Genomic DNA, 25,758 nt, shown 5'->3' with positions numbered 1-25,758 from the left:
CTGTTCGAAAGGATTCTGCCGAAGATCGTAGTCTAATAGATCTATCGGTAATTGGTGAATCTCGCGGCACAGCGGTATTAAAGTTGTTACGTTTATCACCGTATAATGCACACCGCAAATGAGCAGCGATTATTAGTATAATTAACGGTTGGGGCGTGCATTGGTGGGTGCAGGTGCGGTAATTAGCGTGCCTCTGATACGTGTAATCCAGTATTCTCGCGTGATTGATGCTCTGACGGCGCGGAACGGCTGGAATTGAAAATTCGAACGATAAGTGCGACACGGGGAAATGTAATTATTGCAAGTTAGCGAGCTTAATTGCTTCGTCCGGGGCCTAGCAGACACTTGGATAGCGATTTCCCTGAATGAACGTCTGCTAACAGCTGCGGATACGCATGGAGACGACGGAGATCTACGCTCGCGCATCTTCATTCCGAGTAATCAAGTTGAAACGTGTATAATTCGCGGAAATAGAAACCACTAGTTTACTGTTGCAGCTTACTATTTTTATCCACTACTGGTCGGTGATCTAGCAATTAATCTCAACTGAGTAGACTGATGATTTTATGCATTTGTGACAAAAATAAGCAGATTGAAATTAAAATCCTGAAAATATTTCGAGAATCTAAAAAATATTGTTTCATTGTTTTGGACTCGATAAAATAAGTAAGAACAGAACAAATTTCTATGTAGCTCCTGTTTGTTGTAATATTTTTTTTTTAAACAAATAGGTTACACATCAAAGACCCAAATTGTAAGAAAAACGAATATGTACTGAGCTCTTTTCACTTCAATACTTAAATTATTTATTTGCAACTGTAAAGGGTAGATACGCGAAAGTAATGCCGACAATACTCGCCCTGAAAGGGTGAATATTCATACTCAGAGAACGCAAGAAGTAACCTTTTATATCAACAAATAACAGCGATTATTCTTTACTTTGATGTAACAATCGCTCTGTGCAATAATGAATAACAAACGCCAGGTGTATAAAAATAACGGAATGTAATTCTTTAAAGTTTCCACTTCTTCTTTTAATTAAGCTGGAAGTTAAGCTAGATAATACTCCAGGAGAAAAGTTTCTGCTCCTTGAAAACTGTCATAATGAGACGTTAACACGAACTATGACTATTAAGCCAAAGCATCTTCAACTTCACAAAATTACAATAGTTGCCCCTGCCTTTCTCTTTCCCTGAAGAAAGATATTTTTATCGTCTCATTTTTATGTTCTAACTACTTCCGCATTGTTTCAAGTTCAATGAAGGCAACCCGTTAGTTTGAATCGGCATTGTAGACATTACAGAATGGAAACAGAAAGTTCCATCTTCCTTACAAACAATAGGAATGTATTACGATCGTACGTCAGCAGAAAAGAAATTTATGTTTACATAATCAAATCTAGTGCAATTCTTCTAGGTATTTTGACCAGTCGTATTGTGTGTGTGTGTGTGTGTGTATATATACATTAATAATAATTTTTTATTGTTTAAAAAAAAATTTAATTTTTGTTTTTTGTCATTTTCACATCAGATTCATATTCGCCGGTCCGAAAAATATGGGAATACTAATTTCCAAGAAAGTAAAATAATTTTTTTGGTTACGCATCCGCCAGATTGAATCCGCCATTTTGTTTTTTGTAATTTTAACATCAGATTTATAATCAGCGACCCGAGAAACCTATGAGTATCAATTTTGAACTAAATTGAAGTACTCCTTCCTATTTTGGCCACGTTCTGGCGCTTTCGGACCACTGTGCGACGTTTCACCGTTTATGCGCCATCTTTGGATAGACATTGCGCGCGTTCACGCGTATGTAGTACGTATACCCTTCATTTAAAAACGGTGAATTCCGAATGCGAGCGAGGACGTTCGTATTCCTCCTTAGAATCTTGTGAAAATTTTACAGCCTCGTAGCGCAGAGTGATCCCGCTCAGAAATGTTCGCTCTTTACGTTCCTCGTGTTGCGTCGTCTTCATGGTCGTAACAAGATATACGGCACGGACCGTGTCAGATATCCCGGTAATTTATAATCGAATAAATTTCGTCGTGCTTAGCAACGTTTCTTCGTGTCTCTAAAATATGGAAACTCGAAATTACTCTACCATCTGGATCAGTGTTGTCCGACGTGAGCCTCGGAAACGTGGAGACCCAGTTTCTCTTCCTAGCTTCCAAGGTGACTTTCCCGCCTCGCCACCTTTACATATCTCATTCCCGCCTCATGGATATCGCATAAGTGGACCGATGGGCGCTATTAGCCGAGGAAAATGGCCAAACGTGAGATACTAACCTAACATAGAAGAGTTTCGTTTCTGAAGCTGCGTCCTCTCTGAAGCGACACGGGAAACGTTTTTTTTTCTCATCTTGTTGCTGCACGTTCCAAAACACACTTTGCGTTCTGCCTGAAAAATCATTAATAACAACAAAGTTTTATCATTGAATTAGTATTATCTCAACGACAGCGTCGATGTTTTATTTTGAGAAAATGACTGCTGATTCAACGAATTCATAGCAGTCTTTTCTCGATATATGTCGCAAATACCTGGCTGATAAACGCCGCAGAACCATCCCCACTACCACGGGGTATACCCCGTGAGGGACCCCGAAGCTCGAGAGGCCTCGTACGCCGAATAATAGTATCTCCTGGACGATATATGTCGCTGGGGAGACCCGTGTTGGTGACATATATTGAGGAAACACTGTATCTTGCAAAATTGTCTTTGTATTTTAATGCATTGAAAAAATATATTGAAAGAATTATTTAATCCATTGAACAATTTTTAAAAAATATACTTTCGTTTTACTTGTTAATTAAAACATCAAAAACTCGCGAGCACGAAACAACTATTCACGTAGGTATTATTATTCTTCTGTAATTAAGGTTACAATCGAGAATTTTTCAATTCACTTCCCTTCGCCTTGCAATCTTCGTGCACGGTGGCATGTTTAAAATTCAAGGGTTGAATTTAACACCATGCACACTCATTCTGTCTCGCGAATAATAACTTCGTTGGTTGTCATGCGTTTCTATCCTTTCTTTACGTTTACAAAGGTACGTAGTCTCTATAATCAAGCGAAAGCACAGTACGTGAAAGCCACGTGAAAGCCACGGGAAAGAAGGATGGCAACTGCACAACCGAGAGTAGAAAATTAATATCACGTAGTGATGTATTATTTCATTTTCTACTTTATTTGCCACCTACCAGTTCGTGCGAGCTCATAAGCGATTTCAGCCATTTTATTCCGCGTCACGATTTCAATTTCCCCTTTTCATTTTGATCGCTACTCCTGAGAATACACACTTTGTTTTTCCTGCTGAATGTCGTTCTACTTTGGTAGTAATTGCCAGCTCTGTGATTACGACATTGAAATTTGATTATTTTAAAATTTACGTTTAATATTCTCCAGTGAATTCAACTGTAAAATAAATGGCTCATATTGCGTTTAAAAATAATAAATAGTTTATATAATCAAGATTAAAAGTTATTTTCACAGCAATTTTTAATAGTTAGTGTAAAGGGACGTATATATGTATTTTATTTTACGTTGTAAAATTTGTACCAGTGATTACATTTTTTAATATATATTCCTTTTAATATATTTGTCAAAGCCAATGTTGGAAAGACATTAAAATAACCGTCGCGTTTATTTTTCAAATTACAAAGTGTGGTTTTATATAGCTGGTCTTTATTTACAATTACTTAGAATTTACTGCTACAAAATCGATTGTTTTTACCAAGAAAGAAAAATTCCACCCCTAATGTAAAATCGTCGATTTATACAGGTGGCTGTACTAATTTAATCACCCACTAAGATTGAGCATAATTTATCCGTGCACAGTAAAGTCTCGATCTGTGCCCAATCCTCGGGTTCGTGCTATGACATAGATCGTGTAGGAGGCGCACTACATGGGACGGACTGACTAACATCGTGTAGCTCCGTTTCGTGGCTCAAATAAACGGAATTCACCGTGTGTTGCTTATATACATAAAACAACAGCTAAGACTGAACAATTACCTTTCGGCCGAAGGCATGTTCTCCTTGGAATAATCAGTTATCCGGGTGCCCTCCGACGACGGCGTTACACAAGCGGCTAAACCGCTTCGGTTCAGCTCAAAGCATAATTTTGGTTGGCCGGTTTGCTGTCCGCTGTTTGGCTTCATTGAATTTCGTCCGAAGAAAGCATTCTCCGAGGCACAGCAGCGTTGTGATCGCGATGAACATTCCTCGACAAAATTATGGCATATATGCGCCATCCGTAATGTCTCCAAAACTACGTAGAATTTCTATAGTTTGTTGCGCGTGTTCTTTAATTTGTTCTCGGACATAAATCTATATGTTTCTAATCATTTTTCCTTCAAGAAACTGTATATCGATCACATTACCCCCACCCATTTGTCATAGTTTCTTCACAAGTCATTTTTTCTTGAGTCATGATTGGTCGTTTTTCTTAGTCATTTTTTCTTGTCTCACACTGATGCAAGCGGACCAAATGATTGCAAGTTTTCTAATTTTTAACTTTTTTTTTCCGAAACTTTTACTAGTTTTTGGGAACTCCACGTTCAGCACACTGCAAAGAATGTAGCACCTATATTAGAACTGTCACTCGGCAGACCCGACGATACGACAGTTACGGAGATAAATGGACGGGACACAAGTTCTCAATATATGTCAACAACACGGGTCTTGCCAGCGTCATGTGTCGTCTAGGAGACATGCCCGAGCCGTGTTATGTTTACAGTCCGAGGCCTCTCCAGCTTCGCGGCCCCTCGTGGGGTATACTCCGCGGTAGTGGGGATAATTCCGCGACGTTTATCGTCCAGGCCTTGGCGACATATATAGAGAAAACACTGTATCGTTGAAGACGTAGATTTTTCTATCGTCCAGCTCTATTGCATCTACTTTCATTTATTTATCCTGTTCTGTTCAATAGAAAATTCTGAAAAAATTCAACAATATCATACCTAGTAGCAGACATAACTGTGAATTTTTCCAGAATTTTCGCTCCCAAATTGAACATTCAAACAAACCCAAAAGCTCAAGTACAGTCTCTCGAGCTGTACAGAGAAATCACTTGTAGAATTTTTCTACTTGTTCAGCGATGTGAAATTTATTTGCAAACAGATTTCTGGACCCCGCGTCGTGACAAATACGATACTGTGTGTATCGTATACTCCGTGTATTTCTAAATTCTATGTAGCCTTCGAGAAATGAGAGATTGTGCTTCATTTTGTCGAGGAGTTTACCTATCGAGACACAAGGCTAGGTGCAGTTCACACTGCGCCCTTTCAGACTGCGTTGTCTCCGATTGGATCGTCGAGCTGCACACACACACACACGCGCGCGCTCGCGCACGCACACACAAGCTGCATAGCTCTCTGCGTGCATACTGCATCGCCCGCGGGCCTCCCCGTCAGCTTTTTAACCTTTCGAGTTGAGTCCCGGTGCACGAAAAGAGCGGAACGACCTTTCGAAATTCTCCGTTGTGCCGCTATATGGCCCTGTTCAGGCCAGAACAACGAATAAAGCCTGTTTGCTACTCTCTATCTCTCTCTCTCTCTGCCCCCCCCCCCTCTCTCTCACTGCCACTGTTTGACGCGCGCTTTCGTTCGCTCGCAGCCCTTCGTTGCGTAGTTCGTCTTAATTAGGCTTCGATGGAGTGACCTTCACCTGTTTTAATTGCCAATTACTGGACGCGCGTCGCGCCCCCAACGGCTTCCTAGGACAGGGTGCAGGTGATCAATTTTTCAAATGCAAAGTACGCTGTTGCGTTAACGCCAGCGCAGTGCGTTCGTATTTCGTGAATTCAATTGAAAAAAAAATAAAAGATATTACTTTTAACCCGAACCTGATGCGTACGTGCAATTGATTTATTTCGTTAATGAAATATTTAATTAACCCCCCACTGTTTTCTTCTCGGCTACAGATGACTACAACCTCTTTACCCTTATCACTAGAATTACCGGATTAGTCAAAATGACTTGATTCTAATTTTTTCTTTTAGAAATATTCAAGTTATAAAATGTTCAATCTTGGCCTAAGCTTTCATGTCATTAGAAAGTATATAGCATTCCATTTGAAAAACATGTAGCATTTCATTTAAAGAACTGAAGGTCACCTTCACGAAAAATAATGTAAATATAAAAAATTGACATAGGTGACCGTGGTGTCGGTAAAATGGTCGGCCGCTGGTTCAATTTACCGCGAACACCCTGTACAAAGAAAATATTAATATGAAAATGAATGTATTTATTTTTTCATAAAAAATCTGTCTTCCAATTCAAATATCAAAAAATTGATTATTACATTGTTAAAACAACATTCGACAAATAAATATAGATGGTACAGTTAAATGACTGACTCTGTACGTACAATACTATTTTTCGTATTTAATACCAGAATTATCGGATGAGTCAAAATGACTTGCTTCTAAATTTTTCTTTTAGAAATATTCAAATTATAACAAATTTTTTAATAAACTTCTCTGTCAAACTGGATATTTAAACCAAACTGATACGAAGTCTAAACAAATGTTGTTGTTATTATAAGGCAGTGTATGCCAGTTGCATTTAGTGCTTGGTACTTCTAGTGCTAATAATTTCGCAAAACAGAATAGATAGTTTATACGAATTAATCGTACGCCTATATTTACTTTAATGATTAAATATTCGTCACAAATGAATAGAATTCTATTTCCTCCTGTAGAGAAGGAGCAACATTCACATTTCATAGATTTTGTTTGAAATGTTTATTATGAGACTGACTTGTTATTATACGGCAGGGGATTAAAAGCGAAAGACTGTTTTTTATTCAAGTTGTCATTCAATATTAGTTCACGAAAATAACAGAATATTCATGATACTTTAATTAATATTACACAGTGTTGTTCGATCCAGTAAATACGAATATTGAGTTTATTATATTTCGGATTTGTTACAGATTTTCAGTCATTCTATTTTCGAACGAAAATACGACGTTATAATATGAAATCGACGTTAATAAACAACGAAGTTGGTAGACGCAGCTTGTATAAATATATTCAACAAATATTGCCAATCCGCAACTGCTGATCCGTCTTTCTATTACTGATTTTTAACAAAATATTTTTCTAGGATAAATATTCCTGGAGATCAAAGAAAATGTTTTATATTTAATATTGTATCTTAGGTGCCAAGAAGTATGAATAAAAAATGCCTATACTACACAAATCATTAAACACATCACGAATTTTTGAGGACGATAACTATCAGATGAACGATCGTTTTTGCAACGTAGACGTGTAAATAATGATTACTTTTTCCGTTGCAAATAGTCCGGCTAATGCGGACGCCAATACATTACGACCATAATTCCCCCGAAAAGATGCGTGCGAGGCCATAAAATATTTGCGCAGTCAATATCATCTTTTTTTATCGGAACACCTTCAGCAGGGATACCCTATGCTTACACGTAAAATATGTTCCCCCGTAAATCGCATTAGTCCGAAAAACAGGCGCAAATGCACGTCATGTGTGCACTCAATCTGTTAAAAAATGTAATTTCCAACTAGCAAGCTTTTTAGGGGGACACGACGGGCGCGCGGCGCGCTTCTCGCAAATATCCGTTCCATTCGGTCTCAAATAAAACGAGTCAACTGTATTTGCGTTTGCTTTGTTCGTCGGCTACAGATTCGCCGGGAAAATCCAGTTTCCAGCGACGAAACTTCCGAGGACGCGTCGCAGAACGTTATTTCCTTTTTTTTCGTCCGGATCGAAACAATTAATATGCATGGCAATAAATATTCGACAACTCTATGAAATCGATTATTATTCGGACCTCCGGATTTTTTCGCAGACGCGACGGCAACATTTTATTAAACGGTCACGTGCTTGTGGAAACGATCAGATTATATCTGAAAATTTGTGTCACCTCTAATCATTGTGTTTATTAATCGATATATTAAACGTCACCGCAAGCGAGGCAGTTTTCATATTCTCAGAAGGCGGTATAGAAAAACATAATCGCGAGAATTAATCCTCCATATGTATGCGATTGTATAGGTTGCAGAAAATGAAAAAAAGAAATATTTAAAATGGTTGCGATTAGTACACCGTTTAAAATATAATAACTAGTCTGCGGATTTTATGCATTTATGGCAAAAATGGGTAAGCAGTAGTAAGCACAATTTAAAGCAGTGGACATATTAAGAAGATTTAAGGGCACCAGCGTGTTGGTTTTAGCTTAATAAAATGATTAAAAGAAGAAAGGAATTTTTATTTCGCTCCTCCGTCTTGCAATCAATGCAAAGATTTTTTATTTTGCATAAAGATCCGCAGTCTAATAATAACTTTCTGAAATCGCGAAGAAAGCGGTGAAGGTCACTTTTTGCAACTTTTTCTTATCAACTTTTTTCCATTCTTCACACGCCTATAACTAATTTACGAATACAATCAAATCATTTCGCACATATATTCTACAACACTAAAAAAAAAAATACAAAAAGTCGATTTTTTCTCGTAAAAATCTCGTAAAAAGGAAACCCAGAAAATGAAATTGGAAGTAAATTAGATTAATTACTGAACTGTATTAATTTCCACCAGAAAAAAAGCCAGAGCACATAAATACTTTAAAAAATCAAATTAGCTTTATAATTGAAAATCATAAACAATCATCATCATTGTGAATAATAATCATAATGTGACGTCCTCAAATAAAGTTACGAATCGACATGAATATTTATCTTGTGTTCTACAATAGTGACACACTACAGTTGTGTTTGTTAATGCACATGTTCGCACGTGTGTACTCTGTTATATTAACATCGTGTGCAAATACTGTGTATATATGTATATTATTCTGCTCGAACTATGCGTACTCACAACAGATTCGGTGGAATCTCTACGCATCGGTTTCGATCGATTTTACATGAAAAATAATTCGTGAAAAAATATCTCTTGCAAACTTGTTTTCACCGAGCTACCGGTGGAGAATTTAAAACGGCTCTAAATTTTTCAATTCACGATTATTGCATTCACCAAGATGCGTTTATAATAATTCTACATTTCTTTGGATATATATTAAAAATCGCTGAAAACCTAAGTAAATAGATTTTTGTTATTTGTACAGTGGATCCGAAAAGTATTTAAACACTGCAATTCCAATTCTCCAAAACTAATTGATTTTTAACTTAATAGTAAAACTAAGCTCTAACTAATAAGCCTAAACTAATTTTAAAACTTGGAGAAAGTGTTTTCAATTTTTCCGTAAGAAAAATGTTAAGAAATGAATTATTATTATTTACCTATTTAAATTTTAGAAATTTTTTATTTTTACGTAATTTAGCAGATGGGAAACTGAAAATCCATTTCTCCTAAAAAAATGCAAATTCAAACGTCTTCAAAAACTTTCAGAAATTTTTCTCGCAAATGAAACCACCATAGATTCGAAGATTCTCGACTCTCAACGACTCCATGAAAATTGATGTACGATTGTTTTTCGTTGTTTTACGGAACGCAAACGAGGAACAAGTCGTGTAAATCGTTCGATGACGATAATCGTCTAATCTTGATCCCCCATATTTGTAAACGAATCAATTTAACAAACTCGAAAATCGCTACCTATTCTGGAATGGGTTAAAACTTTCAGTGTTGAAACCACCTAAAGTGCCACTTTAACTTTTCGGTATGTGATTAAAAGGGACACTGTTTTTGCAGCTTGTGCGTCCCAAACACTGTCACTATTTTGAATGATAACACAACTACGCTTTGTCTCCAACTATTCCAATACAAATACTCGTGGTATCGGGCAGATAAAGAGTTGTGCATCTGCAAGTTTGGTGAACGATACGATAGGACCAGATGAACCCTTGAATAGCCATGAGCGATCAGTTAAGTTAGCGTGCACTAGCATAAATTATTTGGACAGTCTGTCGGTAATGTATGTGTACATATACGAGGAAGAGCTGAAAACCTGAATTGAATATTAATAATAATTTGAACAAAATTAACTGTTCTTGAAAAGTTATTATTGAAAATATAGCAAATATGTCCTATCATAAAGAAGGTATAAGCATAATTTTAATTTAATTTGTTATCGAATTTCAAGTAATAATTTCGAAATGTTCATAATAATTTAATTACTCTCTCTCTCTCTCTCTCTCTCTCTCTCTCTCTCTCTCTCTCTCTCTCTGCATACATTAGGCATACCGCATTAAGTTTGTCTTTAAAATGTTTCGTGTGCTCTACACTATGTCCAACAAATAGAAAAATGATTGCAGATTTCTTAGATAATTATAAATTACTTTACACTGTGAACACAGAAGTTACAAGTTAAAACTATGAGCTCTAGTAAATATTGAATACTAAATGCTTAATATAGATTATTGAATATGTCAAAAAATGTTGGGTACTGACAAAAGTGTGAACTACAAAATGGCGTACTTACGAGTGACGTATCAACGCGCACAAATACTTTGAAAATACTCTTCCCCGAAGACGCAGACCAATAAATAAATTTTTCCACCGTGGATTCCCACTGCTCCAGTTTTCCGCGTCCCATTTCCCGGGCAATAATACCTCGAAATCTTCCGCGAAATTGAAATTTATATACTCGGCCCTGACTGGCAACCCTATATCCGAAGGCTGATCGTTTCCCGCGAATAATTCCTCCCCCGAACCCGTAATTCCACGAAATATCGACTTCCCTCGCACGAGCCGAACCGGAAAACATATTACATTATTTCCTTCCGTATTTATCCGGGGAGCATAACTCGAGCAATTCTAGGAAATTTCCGGTGTTCATCGGGCAACAAAGTTTCCCTTATTACTTTCCTCTCCCGGCCGGGGGTGTAATTTACCTAATTTCCCAGAACCTCGTCCCCCCGTCCCTCGACCCCGCAACGCAATGGTTTTCCCAACGATTGAATCGTCTTCCGTCGAGCGTCTCTCCCGCCGGAAACATTTTCTCCGGGTTTGCTCCGGTGGTTATCGGGCCCGGAGCATCTCGAGGAGAGCCGATAAGCAGGCGAAAGCCGTCACCCTAAAGCCCGTGAATCGATTTTCGGCGGGTTTCCTAATGATCTCCCCTTCTTTTTGTCGCAGCTTGAGAACCGAACAACCGAGTGGCCTCAACACCGGCGGCGTCCGCTTCGAACTGAGCAAAGCCCTCGGTCTCTGGGCACGGAATTCGAGGCTCACCTTCCAGGAAGTTAACAGCGACCGGGCGGACATCCTGGTGTACTTCCATCGGTAAGTTTCCATTTGTCTGCTCAGCCGTGCCTCGTTCCACGTAAACGCTCCGGCTATGCGCCGGAAACTAACTCACGCAACTGGAGCAAGTCGGTGTGCACACTTGGTAGGACGCCCCTCCTTAGCTATAGTTGTCCAAAATTATTTTGGAGATTTTTGTCCCCTTATCTCTCCTACGTTCTGCAAATTGCTGTGGACGGAAACAATCGGACAATCCGGTGTCCCATTTGCGTTACAGTTTCGACATTTTCAAGATTTCATGCCATTTACAAACATAACTGTATTTCCTATTTTGGAAATATCTTTTTGAAGAGAAGCCTTTAAATTTTAAACCTTTCAACTTTGATTTGCCATTAAAGGCAAAGGGAGATACAGTTACAAGATGAACGCGACTTAATTTGCCCTATTTCTGCTGCCCTGTGCAACAAAAAATTTACGAAAAAATTCATCAACATTCTGCCTAATAGCATAACGCATAACCGTGAATTTTTTCCGAATTTTTGACTGCGATATCGATTTTTAAAAAATTCCGGAAACTTAAGAGCCAAGACCCCGTAGATTCGCGATAAGGTAGAGTGACCACGTTACCGACAAAAATAGACAAGAAATGAAAATCAACTTTTCGTCATTATATGAGAATATTTTTCGCTGGGAAAGGGCTCATTCGAAAGAGGAAGGTTCAATCTAGCGCGCGCTGATCATGAGCTGACGAGATTATGCAGATATTTGGTAATATACATAGACTCGACGTGTTCAGTTCTCTTCGCCGGAAGTGCATTCGCAGCTGCAGAACAGGCAGCGCCCGAAATGACGCTAGTGTTACACAACTATTCACGGCTGCCGAATAATTCGCGGAAAACGGCAGATATTAAATAGACCTTCGTTTTAATCGTACTCTCATTTCCAGCTGCGTCGTTGCGATAAATTTCCCGGCAACAAGGTACTTCGTAAATCGAGCTATTGATTCCCTCTTTGTCCGGTTTTCGTTGTTCTCGCTCTCATTGTGTTCGGGCGTTCGCGCGGATTCCGCCGTTCAGTTTCTCTCGAGCCACTCGAAATTTTTCTTAGTTGCTGGACCCTCCTGGGGGATTCATAAATTCGCTGAAATCCGCCGATCGGAAGTCCGCTAAATAAATCGCGAATCCGCGAAGTTCGCGCGATCGATCGTTCCGTTGGTCCGCCCAGAATCGTTTTGGAATAAACAGATCCGATTCCGTTTCCGTGAATTCATCTGTCGGCAATAGACGATTGTGGATTTTTATGCAAAATAAATTCATTTGTTCTCTTAATAAGTATTTCCTCGACTCATTTCTGTCATAATCATTCTCAAAATGATTAAATGACTAAATAAATTAAATAAAGATCGTGTTGAATATCAGAACGTGCAGCTATTTACATAATTTTCATAAAAATTGCAAATCAAGAAATTTAACGATTCCGATACTAGATGTGTTTTACACTTTTCAAGAAACTTTGAATAAATCGTTCGAATAAATATGATTTCTTAACACTGTACCTACCGGAAGCCTATGAATAAACTTTTTAATGACTGAGCTGTATCTAAAAGAGGCGCGACAGTTAAATAATAATAATAAATAATAATTTTAGAAGAAGTTGTTACACTATACTCGCTCCCATAATCTGCTGAATTATAATGAAAATTGCTGTCACTTTTGGACGATTCGTTAGAAATTCGTCGATCACCGATCGTAAAAGGACTATCAGAAAATTTCAGATAGATAAATAACGTCGAATTTGTGCACATTTCCCGCGGGTTTCGAACGGTTATCAATGACTAAGAGAAGCAACAAACCGTCACGATTTATCGAACGACTGATGGTTCACGTCTGATGCGACTGTTTGAACGACAATCATAACGCATACGTGGCTGTTATACAACCTGCAATATCGCACAGTTATGTTCGCCGTTCGGTGTTGCCTTAAAATCTGTCGTACTGCGGGTTTAATGCGCGTCAAATTAGAACGTGTATACACGTGGTCGTTAGAGAATAAGTTGGACATACTCTCTTAGGATTTCCACGTTGATGCAAAAACGACTTTTTATGATTTCTTATTAGTATTTCTTCGAGTAATTTAATTATGATATGATAAAACATGGCAAAAAAGCAAACTGTGTGTTCTAGATTTTTTTTATTTTTGTCTTAATAATTTTGTAACTCTCATGTTACCAATTGGTTACCTGAGTGCCCACTCACTGTAACTCCTTCAACAATTTTCTTTTTCTATGTACTTCTTTAGACACTGTCAAATCATTTTATAATTTCAAGATAAAAAAAATTTTGTTTAATTTATCCAAGGGATACCGAATACTAAAGCTTTAAAATTATTTATTTGGTTGCTAGTGTAAGAGTTCAATTATTACTAGACGACGGATTTTATGCATTTCCAACAAAAATTAGTAAATTTAAAACAGTAAAAGAATTGGAATAATTTATGAATATCATATTATTTTCGTCTTGTGGAAATTATTTAAAAGAAGAATGTCGATGTAATTTGGCTTCTGTTTCTTACAATTGATGCAGACCATTATTAATTTTCATAAAAATTCCCAGTCTAGTTATTACTACAATATTTTTACCGGTTATTTTTATGATAAACTCTTCAAGATTGAAGACTATTGAAAATCGAAGAGTATTAGATATATTTAAACAGAATTAAAGTAAATATATTAAAGGAAGAGCTTTTCCAAAAGGAAACAAAACCTGAAATTCGTGCGTTTGTGAGTTGTATTAATTATTAAAATGTTTATGTAGAGGAGAAGATGCGAATTGTCGCTTAGAATAGTTGATTTTCTCGAAAAAATTTGCACGCCATGAACAGAGGGAAAACATCAAAAGAAAATTTTGTAGAATATGTCCACAAAATTTGACGAAAAGCGGACACGGGCAATTTCAAAGGCTCCGTGACGACGAGATTAAAAGCACAGTTTCGAGAAAAACGTGAAGCAAGTTACGAGGCAACGTTTCCCTGAGATAAAATAAGATCTTTTTAAATTCAACTTTCAGTCAGGATTCCCGGTTTCGTGCGTTAGTCGTCTTTGCTGCAGAAAAAAAGTTTCCAGCTACGTTTTGGGTCGTCCTAACGGATTTTCGAGCCGTTTCACTATATGCATAGCCTCTTTCATCCTTTTTGTCGCGTCCTTCATCGTTTAGTTACTTCACGCGTCAATATTAAAATGCATCGTTCACAACTTTTAACGAACCGCTGGACCAACGGCACCGCAGCTAAAGGACGCTTTAATAAAAAAAAGTTTCAAAAAACTTCGCTTTACGACAATTTCGTTTCTAGCGAATGCGAAAAGACTGAAGAGAATTTTTTCTTTTCGGATTCGATCTAACGAACCTTTTTATCGTAGTTGTTAAGGAGTTATTAACGAAAAACTACGGGCCAATGAGAGCGCGGCGTTTGCATTGGCCCAAAATCCCTGAAGTGCCCCCACACTAACTTCCCCCCTTTACCGCGCCATTCCCCACTCTTCCGCCGCGACCAGGTCACGTGACGCGTTTCGTTTCTGCCGTGCATACTGGCAGAGAGGGGGCTTTTTCCCCTCAATTCGTGCTCCCTCCCCTCATCGGGCGAATTAAAAAATTTAAGGATAAAAACAGTGATTCTTTTTGCACCAAACCAATATGTTTTAAAGAAACATTGTGTCCGGTACTTGGACAGCTCTCCTACTGATCGAATGTATTACACGGTTCGGCGGTTAAACTTTTAATTGGGCCACTCATTTCGGCTCTGTTCTGTTTCAGCGGTTATCACGGTGATGGATATCCTTTCGATGGCAAGGGCCAGATCTTGGCGCACGCTTTCTTCCCCGGTAGAGATCGCGGTGGTGACGTTCATTTCGACGAGGAAGAAATATGGCTGCTGCACGACGACAGCAACGAAGAAGGTAAGGAAGAACTCGACGAACCATATTTTCCTTCCTGAAGTTCTTCCTCGTCGTGAGAACGACAGAGAAGAAAGGGAGGGAGAAAGGGTGACGAGATAGCCGGAACATGACTCATCGAACCCGAACGAATCGATCAATGGCCGACGGAATATTTATTTCTAACGAGGAAATTATTCGAACTTCCGTCGAAATGAACAACTAAATACAGCTAAATCTAATCCGATGCATTATTTAAAGTTTAATTAACACCACTAACACAGAAAATGTATTTAAACACTACATTCTCGATTCTCGAAGTTTGTTCATATTTAAAGTTTAATCATTCCGTGAAAACAAGTAGTGCAACCATAAGGTTGGACTCATTTCAATTGAGTCCTTTTTCAAGATATTTGTACATGATGTAGCGGTGTGGGAAACTGAAAATCCATTTTTCCTCATAAATGTTGCAAATTCAAACGTCTCCAAAAACTTTCAAAAATTTTTCTCGTAAATGAAATTACTATAGTTTTTAAGACAGAATCCTCCTCTTTACAACGACTCCGTAAAATATTATAGTCGATTTTTTTTCACTGTTTTATGGAATAAAAATGAGGAACATATTGGAGCACGTAAAGACCTAATCTATTTCTCACTCACCTCTCATACGAAACTCAATAAATCGACTAGAAAAAGTCGTAGATCAACTCTTAAGCATTTGTTGTAAAGGGGAGGCTTCAATCTTTAAATCTGCGGTGGTTTCAGTCGCGAGAAAAATTTTTCAATGTTTTTACCGTCGTTCCAATTTGCAACATTTTCGACTAAAAAAGTGTCTTCAATTTCTCAGTCGCTGTATCGTGCAAAAATATCTTAGATAAAAATGAACACTGCTTTGCGAAAATTAAGTATTACTATATATAACTATTTTTTTACTAAATTTTCACAATTTCAGTATCGACAATTTCTCGCGAACAGAAAATTTGGTGTTGAATACTTTTTGTATCGGACAAAAAATAAATAAAATCTGCCAATTTGATAAAAACATAAATATTAAATTTTGGACACGTTTCATAGGAAGCCACAAGAATCTTCCCCCGAATGATCTTACACCGTTTCGCTAAGTTGTGTCACAGTGTTTCCGCGTGCCGCAGAATTTCGTATTAAAAGTTTAATGTTAAATGCAATTATCGCGTAAACTTTCCGTTAGCTCAGAAAGTGAGCGGCGGGGCTTTAAAACGCGAAGTGAAAATTCCGTGAAAATTCCTGTTCGCCGCACGCGCACGGATTCGAGCCGGAAGAGAAAAATTAATTGAAAAGTATGATTCGGGGATTTGAATGCGGGTATACCTGTCGAGATTAGCGAACCAGCGTTAGCAATTAAATTCGAGTGTAACGACACGGATTCGTTGGAATATTCAGGGGAAAAGTTCCACATGGTCTTGGGGGCCTTCGCTTCGGGGGGGGGGGTGCATTTATCCCGGCGGTTGCCAGTTTTCTATCCTGAAATTCAAATTTCCGGGATTTCCGCGGTCGCCGAGAGAAAAGCGCAGCGAGAAAGAAAGTTTACAAGGGATTTCGGGAATGGAACGAAAGATTCCTGAACCGAGGAATTTTCGTCGGGGTGATATCGGCTCCACCCACTTCCTTGGCGATTCTCCAATTCGGTCACCCCGTGACCGAGAACGAATAAGGGGATGACGATAAAAGCGTTTCTCCGTTCCGCCATGTTGCTGTATCGTCCGATACAAAACCGTTTCGATTCCTTACAGCGTTACAATCCGTAATAGCACCGACCATAAGACGGGTCTCGACACCAGAAACAAGTTTCGAGAAAAGCGGAAACCCTACAAAATGAAATATCTTCTGCAAGTTCACCAAAACTCCGTAGATTCGCGATAAGGTAGAGTGACCAAGTTACCGACAAAAATAGACGAAAAATGGTTTTACGTGCAACTCAACTTTTCGTCCTTATATGAGAATATTTTTCGCTGGGAAAGGGCTCATTCAAAAGAGGAAGGTTCAATCTAGTGCGTGCTGGTCATCAGCTGACGAGATTATGCAGATATTTGGCAACATAAGCGTTAGAAGTAGGCCAAAAATTGACGATGCGCATGCCGTGTAATCCAAGCATTTTTATGCCATTGAATGAGTTTTCTCGATGAAATCGAGAGTAGCGCGCGCTAGAAAATATCTCCGACTACAAAGTGAGAAGAAATTTTGTCTTAATTCTCTGCGAAATAAAGCGAAAAACTTGGAGCACGTTTCTGGCGTCAGAATTCATAATATCGCTAATACAGAGCAAAAAATGCGACTAGTTTAGACACAGACTTAGGACTAAGACGAATCTTAAGTCAATGGCTGAAGACTGAACTTAAAGTATAGAGCAGTTACCGTACTGTTGACTCTGCGAAAGTCACGTGACTACCCTTGGCAAATAAATCCTACCCAATTAAATCCTATTTTTCATGGGAACAGCCTCTGTAGATCTAAAACTGATAAAAATCGAGCTGAATCCTATCGAATTTTATATTGTAGCATTTTTTGAAAATTTTCATAAGCCATAAATGCATAAAAATCCGCAGTCTACTCATTACTATTACTATTACTCAAGCGTAAAACCAGTGTTCGACAATTAATTCTCGATTACTCCTAATCAAGTGAATCTTTACTTTCTTCTTTAAAAGTTAAATGCAACTTAGGGGAACACCCTGGTGTAAACTACTAAAATTAATGCGAATTTTAGGGATTTTTTTCTAAAGAAAACCATGTAACATTCACTTTCGAAACTTTAGTGGTATTTTATTGACTCATTAAACAGTATAGAAAACATTTTTTTAGTACAAAAAAAATGAGAGTATATAGTACAGTTATGAGTATGTGAATGGGATCTCGGCATGAAACTGCAAATGAAGAAAAGCATCTACATTGTTCGTCTGCATGTAATTTTGTTTTATTATATGATAGTTGCTGTACATACCGGTGGAATTCATTAACCAGTATCAATTGCAACACATATTTGACCACATGACTAAATGAATAATATTGTTCGTATTATGCATGTCTTGCTGTAAATAAATAACAGCAGTTCCTTTCAATCGAAATGGATTGAAATAATCCACTAACATGAACGAAAGATGAAGTCATAGTTTATTAAAAAGCGTAAGAAAGATTGGAAATATGAACAGTGAACAAATGCCGGTCGTATTAGTGTTAATAAAATTACAATAAATGAAACTCGACATGAGTAAATCGGAAAAGACGAGTGTCACGAGGATTAGGCTGAAGAAATGACGTGATTACAGCCACTTATCCATTAGCATCTGTACCGAGTATTATTCCTAGAAGTTTCGATAGTCCCGGTACAGTTTCTCAACAATTCCAATTGCCATTATTCCAATTGTTAATAATTCCGGCTTAGCTTTCGCTGTTCGCTCGCGTTCTATAGCTTCCATTAGCATAAGCATAATTACACCGCAATCGCCAACGCCCCCCGGACTCTCCGTCAATTAATAGTCATTGCTCGCATATTCAAATTACTAATTCAAACTATCGTGCGGTTAATCAAGGGAGGATTTTGTTATTCTTCCGAAGGCTTTTATTTTTGCAAACTCGACTGTTGTTAACACAAATAGAGTCTGCAGGTTCCAAATCATCAATATCCAAAATTATATAGTTTTCAATGATATTTACTTTTTTATATTCGTCAATAATTTCACAATAGTTCACGCTGTATCTTCTATTAGTTAATACTTACCGGTACATTATATCAATATTTACATGGTATTTTCTATCAATTTGTTTTAACATTTCATACTTTTATCAATATTCATTAATATATATTAGTGTTTTATACCAGTATAAATATAATTAATATGTTATTCCTAAATATAAACCGTTTTTTAATCTCTCCTTCAATTTTCTTGTAATTTTTTTACCTATCTCTTCATTGGACAATCTTAAATGCAAAGTATATTCAATATATTGTCATAAATATTGGATATATAGACTGTGCCAAATGTTCATCGTGGTGGACGTTAAAGAACGGATGGTAAAGTGATTTTTATTATTATATTTATTTAATAAATTCATTGTATTTATTTCAAATTATTTCTGGTACTCAAGGTCTAGCCGAAAGTAATAATATTGTAGGTCATTGAATTAAGTCCCATTTAAAAGGATATCGATGACCTTGAAATCGCGAAAAATGTGACCTTGAGAGGAATTTGTTTTTTGCTCGAATCTAATCACGTTTCCTATAACAGTTGTTTCTATTATAAATAATGAGTGAGGTAATTAATGACGTGTTGAAACGTGTTTCGAGAATACTAAAAATTTTGCAGGGATGTAATAAACATGATTTTTTGACAATTCCCATGAATGGCAACGTAATATATCGTAACACAGTTTCCATAGCGGTGCGCTTCGCGGGTGGAAATATTCAAAACGGTTGCATGTATGAAAAATACTCGGCACTATTGATGTCATCGTTATGAATTGCTAATATCATATCCCATCAGAATCCGCGGGCCGTTTGCAAACGATGAGAAACCGGGATATCACAATTTGCAAATCCATTGGAACATTAGCATTTTCCAGGTGCGCTGACACAGGAGATTCATCTTGAATTCTGACATGCAATATCAAATGTCCCGCGCGGACGTATCGCTGACAAATCTATTTCGTGTTTTATTCCAACGCAATTAATCTTCTGACTAATTGTTGTTGCTTCACATGTAATTAATATTCACGTCGTCAGCGAACTGACCGCGCGCTACAAAAAACGACGCATCTGAATAAACAAATAAATCGAAGATGTGAAATCGAATGTTTCTTTTCATGTGTCGCTTCGTATTCGAAACTAGGGTGAGGGAGCCAATTACTGTACGGGTACCAATTACTGTGCCTACATTAATTATACTTATTTTTAAAGTATAATGAATAGTAAAAAAGAACATATATATTGACTGATTTTAATTAAAAAAATTTAATATCTCTTTTTTAGTATTCCTTATGCTTTAAAAATAAGTATAATTAATATACAGTAAATTAAAATTTACCAGGGCTCAGGCTCAAAGTTGCCAACAGCAATGAAACTCGGATACACAAGTAAAATATTGAAAGATACTAGACACGTATTTTTTTATAGCTGCCAGTTTCCACGTTTACGGGGTGAAAATACCTTCCAAAGTTATGGCTCTGGTATTTGATGGAATATCTTAAAATATGACGTAAACAACGTTTTTAAAGATCCATTGACAGCGCCAGTATAATCCGAATGGCCCCTTTTACATGAGTATTTTTTAAATTATTCTATCTATAATAAATCTTCTTTGAAATTATAATTTTGTTGTTCGCTTAAATTTACAAAGAAAACAAAACAAAACTATAACAGAATCAAGTGCAACGTAACAAGTCACTACGTTTGTATTAAAACACACAACATAATCATCGTTCTAATAAAAAAATATAAAAAACAAAATTTGACTGCCATAACATTGGAATCACGCTTGGTTTTCATTATTATTTAAAAAAAAAATGGCACACGACGAGAAAAGTTTTTAAGCTTTATTATACTATAAATCTAGGATATAACAAAAATTGTCTAACATTTATTAACTTCTGCCATTGATCTGAAAAACTCTCCGTACCATTATTATCGTTAAAAAAACAAACGAACACAAAAGGACTTTTACTGTAAAAAATGTTCCTTAAAAAGGAAAGGAACGTGCTAAAATTAATTAAAAAAGATCAGCGTCAGAGAAAATCCAATTAGAAGTAGCATTCCGCAAAAAATTTAAAAATGGGTCAACAGTTGAATTTTTTACAAGGCCGCCCGTCAGTGTCTCAGCCGTTGCTGAATAATAAAAATTAATTAGAACATTTTTTACATACCAGATTTGTAGTATGACAAAACCGAAATAGATACAGTTCAGGATACAGTTCTCGTATCGCTTCCTTTGGAGAAAAATCATGGAAACTGTACGATACCACACGGAGGTATGGTAATGCTTCGATATATGTGTCAGAGATGTGCACGCTACTTGTGAAAAATTTATTCACGAATCTAGACACGAATCGTTGTCGTGAAACGTTTACAGAGCTACCTGCTCGCTATCAGTGAGAAACCACGGGGAATAATCGCGAGACACAAGACTCTTCAACTGCGAAAAGTATCGGGCGTCTTGTAAGTTTGCAAAGAACTTCCCCGGATATCGAGTCGGGGCAATCTGAAGTGCCATTCGAGGACAACCGTAATTCGTTCCACTTATTTTCGTGCTCGTCCTCGAGCGGGCTTTTGATTAAGAGCACTTGACTCCGGTATATTGCAGCCGGCTGCTGTTAACGTCGAAATTCCAAAGTATCGCGGCGGCGAAAGTTCGTAACGAGGAAACTTCCCCGGAAGATCCCGTCGATGATGATGCCCCACGTTAGGCCTCCCTACGAATGACTTCGACACCGACTGACGTCTGACGGTGCACAATAGAGTGCTCCTTATTTTTTCAGTTTCGATTTTTCTCTGGTCTTACTCCCTTCAATTGCGAAACTTATACAGTGATTTTTCCATATATGTCGGCGACACCTGTATGATAAACGTCGCGGAACTATCCCCACTACCGCGGGGTATACCCGCAAGAGGCCCCAAAGCCCAAGAGACCTCGGACGCCGAGGAGTGTAAACATAACTCAGGCATGTCTCCTGGACGATACAGGACGCTGGAAAGACCTGTGTTGTTGACATATATCGGGAATTCACTGTACTTCGTAGGTCCTATCGCAATTTTCCTGTTGCCTTATAAAAATTACGAAATTGAATTTATTTGGATTCTATGCGGTTCGTATCACAATACCTGCTATACTAAATATATCTATTTAATCATTTCCTACGAAAGCATCTTTAGAATTTCAGTAACTGCAAAATAAAAAATCTGGGACCGGTCATATTGACCGGTGATTATAAGATAAAAGTGTGTCAAAGATTTTTGCAAGAACCAGTTCCTGTCAAGGGGTGATTAACATTAGGTTAACGGGGAGCACTAGTAGTAGCAGTACTTTGTTTTGTTCCCCTCAAAGTTACAATTCATCTATCCTCACCCTTCCTTTCTCGCGTCGCTCTTACCCTAACCTTACTTCTATCTTAAAAATTATCTTATTTTTCTAACTCTTATTTCTACCGCTTACATCTACTTAATCTATACGTACATCTTAACTTAAAAACATAAAAATAAATATAAACTTACAAATAAACTAAGAATAAACACAAAACTGAATTAATCAGAAAAGAAAGAGGGAGTGAGATAATAGACATACAATAAAATACATAACTTAATCTACTCCTATCACAGAGCACTAAAAGTGAGTATTTTACATTAGTTTATAAAAATAAGTTTTTAGCCATTTTTAAATAACATATATCTAAAGAAATTAATTTGTTGAGTAATTCCACGTAGATGGGTCTTCACAATCTCAATGATCGTAAATTAAAAATATTAGAACCCGTCATTTTGGCGGCTCCCGTGAACTTAGTGTTAAAATTGGCAGTTGTTGCTTGGGCCGTTTCTGTTGCAAGAAGAAGCGGTTGGCGTTTGTAGTGCGCTATGTGTCTCGGTAAACTCATTAATAATTCGTAGAATAACCGCGGAGCATTGAATGTACGGTAGAGTGGCGACTCGAGCGGCAACTCGAGCAGCCTCGGGTTCTGAAGGGGTCTCGACGTCGTCCTTCCTTTCGCGCCTTCTATTTTCCCCTTTCAGGCCGAGGAAGATCCTCAGTCTGGTCCAACGTATTTACTGAAACTCCTTTCATTCTTGAGAAAGAATCCCGGAAGGAGAGCCGGATCACGCGAATGAAAACGCGAGTGGGAGAGGAGGCCAAGAATGAATGTGGCCGGGGTAGGAGGAAGATGGCTAAGACGCCGGATCTCGAACGTTTCTTTTCGCTTTCAGGGACCAGCCTTTTCGCGGTGGCCGCGCATGAATTTGGCCACTCTCTCGGCCTGGCGCACAGCTCGGTTCCTGGAGCACTTATGTACCCGTGGTACCAAGGATTGAGCTCTAATTACGAGCTGCCGGAGGACGACAGACACGGGATTCAGCAGATGTATGGTGAGTGACTTTACATGTCTGATAATTACGTTCGAAAGTAGTTATTACAACACCCCGCGCGTTCGCGCGCACTGACACGAGAGATAATTCATACCACCCTCCTGTCGCGCTTCCTACCCTCTTGCGGACCATCTACAGACATTTTACAATCGCTTTATCGGCCATTATGGAAGCACAAGTATCATCATTTTTTCTCCATTGAATTCTTCGGGCAGAACCTTTGGACCGTTTATTTTGAACGTGGTGCAAGTCCATTTTTTGTTGATAAAAAAAAATATAAATGTACAAATTATGTGACATTTCATTTTTTTTAATGGACTTACACCACTTCCAAAATAAACGGTCCATTTAATAAGTTTTTTATGTTTATGGTGCAACTCCATTTTCTGTTGATAAAAAAATTCAAATATACAAATTATGTGATATCTCATTTTTTTTAATGGACTTACACCACTTTCAAAATAAACGGTCCATTTAATAAATTTTTTATGTTTTTGGTGCAACTCCATTTTTTGTTGATAAAAAAAAATACAAATGTACAAATTATGTAATATCTCATTAAAAAAAAAAAATGGCTTACACCACTTTCAAAATAAACGGTCCATTTATTAAGTTTTCGTGGTACTTCGAGACAAAGAATGAAACCTTGTGTTCGTACTAACAATAAGTTTCATCAAAATGTGTAATTTTCAAGCTCAGTCTTCTCGAAATTGAAGCATCAATTGGAAAAATATTATTCGTGTTTTTTGGTTAGTTTTGAAAATAGAAACTCACGCAACGTTGTACCACCCGTCCTGAGACACCCTATATATAGTGCACCCAAAGTATTTTGAAATCAAATATTTTGTCCAGCACTGTGTTAGAAACATGCGCTGAAGGTCAAAAATTTGTCGAACAGCGATACTGTATGGGTTGTACAGTGCTAAGAATAATTATAAACTGAATCCAATTTTTAGATTTTTCAGGATAGTAAAACAGACATTAACAAAATCACTCGTACAATCTCATACTACATTGTGAAACCAAACTGAAGTTTCTCTTGTTTCTAACCTTGCATGACCTTGGAAGTCATTGTGTTATATATTTGTGAATTCGACTTATTGTTAACCTACGCTTTCATATATCATTAAAAAATATATAGTATTCCATTTAAAGAACTGAAGGTCACTTTTGTTTCTCGAAAAATAATGTAAATATAAAAAATTGAAATAAGTGACCGTGTTGTCGGTAAGATATATTGTAAATTCTTCCTCTTCCATTTTTTTTTTAATACTCTTTACGAGAAACACGCTGGTCCAATTTACCGCGAACACCCTGTATAAAGAAAATATTGGTATAAAAATGAATGTGTTTGTTTTTTCATAAAAAATGTGTCTTCCAATTTAAGGATTTTTTTTAATATGAATTCACGCGGTCAATGTATTACACATCGTAATAAAAAAATTCAGGATCACCTTCGTGTCTCGATAAAAAACAAAAATATCAAAAAATTGATTATTAAATTGTTCCACTTGGTACCAAACAACATACACATATATTAGGAACATTTTTTTGGACAAATAATCGGCAAATAAATTTAGACGGTACAGTTAACTCACCCTGTATGTACAATACTATTTTTCGTATTTAACACGAGAACTGCCTGGTGAGTCAAAATGACTTCCACCTAATTTGTTCTTTTAGAAATAGTGAAATTATAAATATATGTTTCCATGAGAACATTTTTTAATAAACTTCTCTATCGAAGTAGATATTTAAACAAAACTATGAATACGAAATCTGAACAAATGCGATTTTGTTGTTATTATAAGCCAACGTCTGCCAGTTGCATTTAGCGCTTAGAACCAGTTGCTTTAGCGGTAGTTCTAGTGTGAACACGTTAACTGCCAAATATCATTCCCAGAGATTCTTACAAAATCAGAGCAGTTTAATGAACGCGAAACTAGAAATTTTAAATGTATTGGGTTGTCTCGAAAGTTCGTGCCGATTTTTAAGGGAAACTCAAACGCAGTACATTTATATTTCGATATACATTTATTGAATTATTATAAGTGCCCTTTTGTTCCATAATCTTTCTCCATCTTTCACGCAACTTGCGTTTTTCGGCGAAACACTTTCAAATATGATTTTTTATGTCGACCAAAGAGTTAAAGTTTTTGTCATTATGGGAATTTTGTATTGACCTAAACAGATGAAAATCTGAGAGTGTAATGTCTGGTTAATAGGGTAGCACATCCCAACCATGCTCTAACATCTTTTGGAAGAAAAGTTTTCTTTCATATTTATGAGCGTATAAAACGAACAAAAATGAATGCATCCTATTCAAACTTTTTTCTAAAAATGCCTGAAAGATCACCCTTTTTAGTCTATGTACACATACCATTTGTTTTCAATCATTCTGAAATATTCAGACCTATCTTAATGCCACCTATAGAAAAGCGGCACGAACTTTCCGGACAATCCAATATTATAGGGGATGCTGTTTGAACCCTTTTGAATTCTAAAGATCTTAATAAAATTCGGTTTCTCTGTATATGTCACAATAA

The 25,758-nt window shown here is 37.2% G+C and overlaps 1 protein-coding gene across 1 annotated transcript in view; it reads left to right on the top strand.

Annotated features, from left to right (window-relative positions):
- Mmp2 (Matrix metalloproteinase 2) overlaps nt 1-25,758 on the top strand; it is a 179,888-nt gene that overhangs the window by 139,078 nt on the left and 15,052 nt on the right. The window contains exons 6-8 of the mRNA XM_076790608.1: nt 11,076-11,222; nt 14,993-15,135; nt 23,054-23,212. Of these exons, the coding sequence (XP_076646723.1) occupies nt 11,076-11,222; nt 14,993-15,135; nt 23,054-23,212 (449 nt within the window). The remainder of the gene's footprint in view (nt 1-11,075; nt 11,223-14,992; nt 15,136-23,053; nt 23,213-25,758) is intronic.

The sequence above is a fragment of the Halictus rubicundus genome, chromosome 7 (genome assembly GCF_050948215.1).
Source record: "Halictus rubicundus isolate RS-2024b chromosome 7, iyHalRubi1_principal, whole genome shotgun sequence".
NCBI classification, from domain to species: domain Eukaryota; kingdom Metazoa; phylum Arthropoda; class Insecta; order Hymenoptera; family Halictidae; genus Halictus; species Halictus rubicundus.
This window is presented reverse-complemented; position numbering and strand designations above follow the sequence as displayed.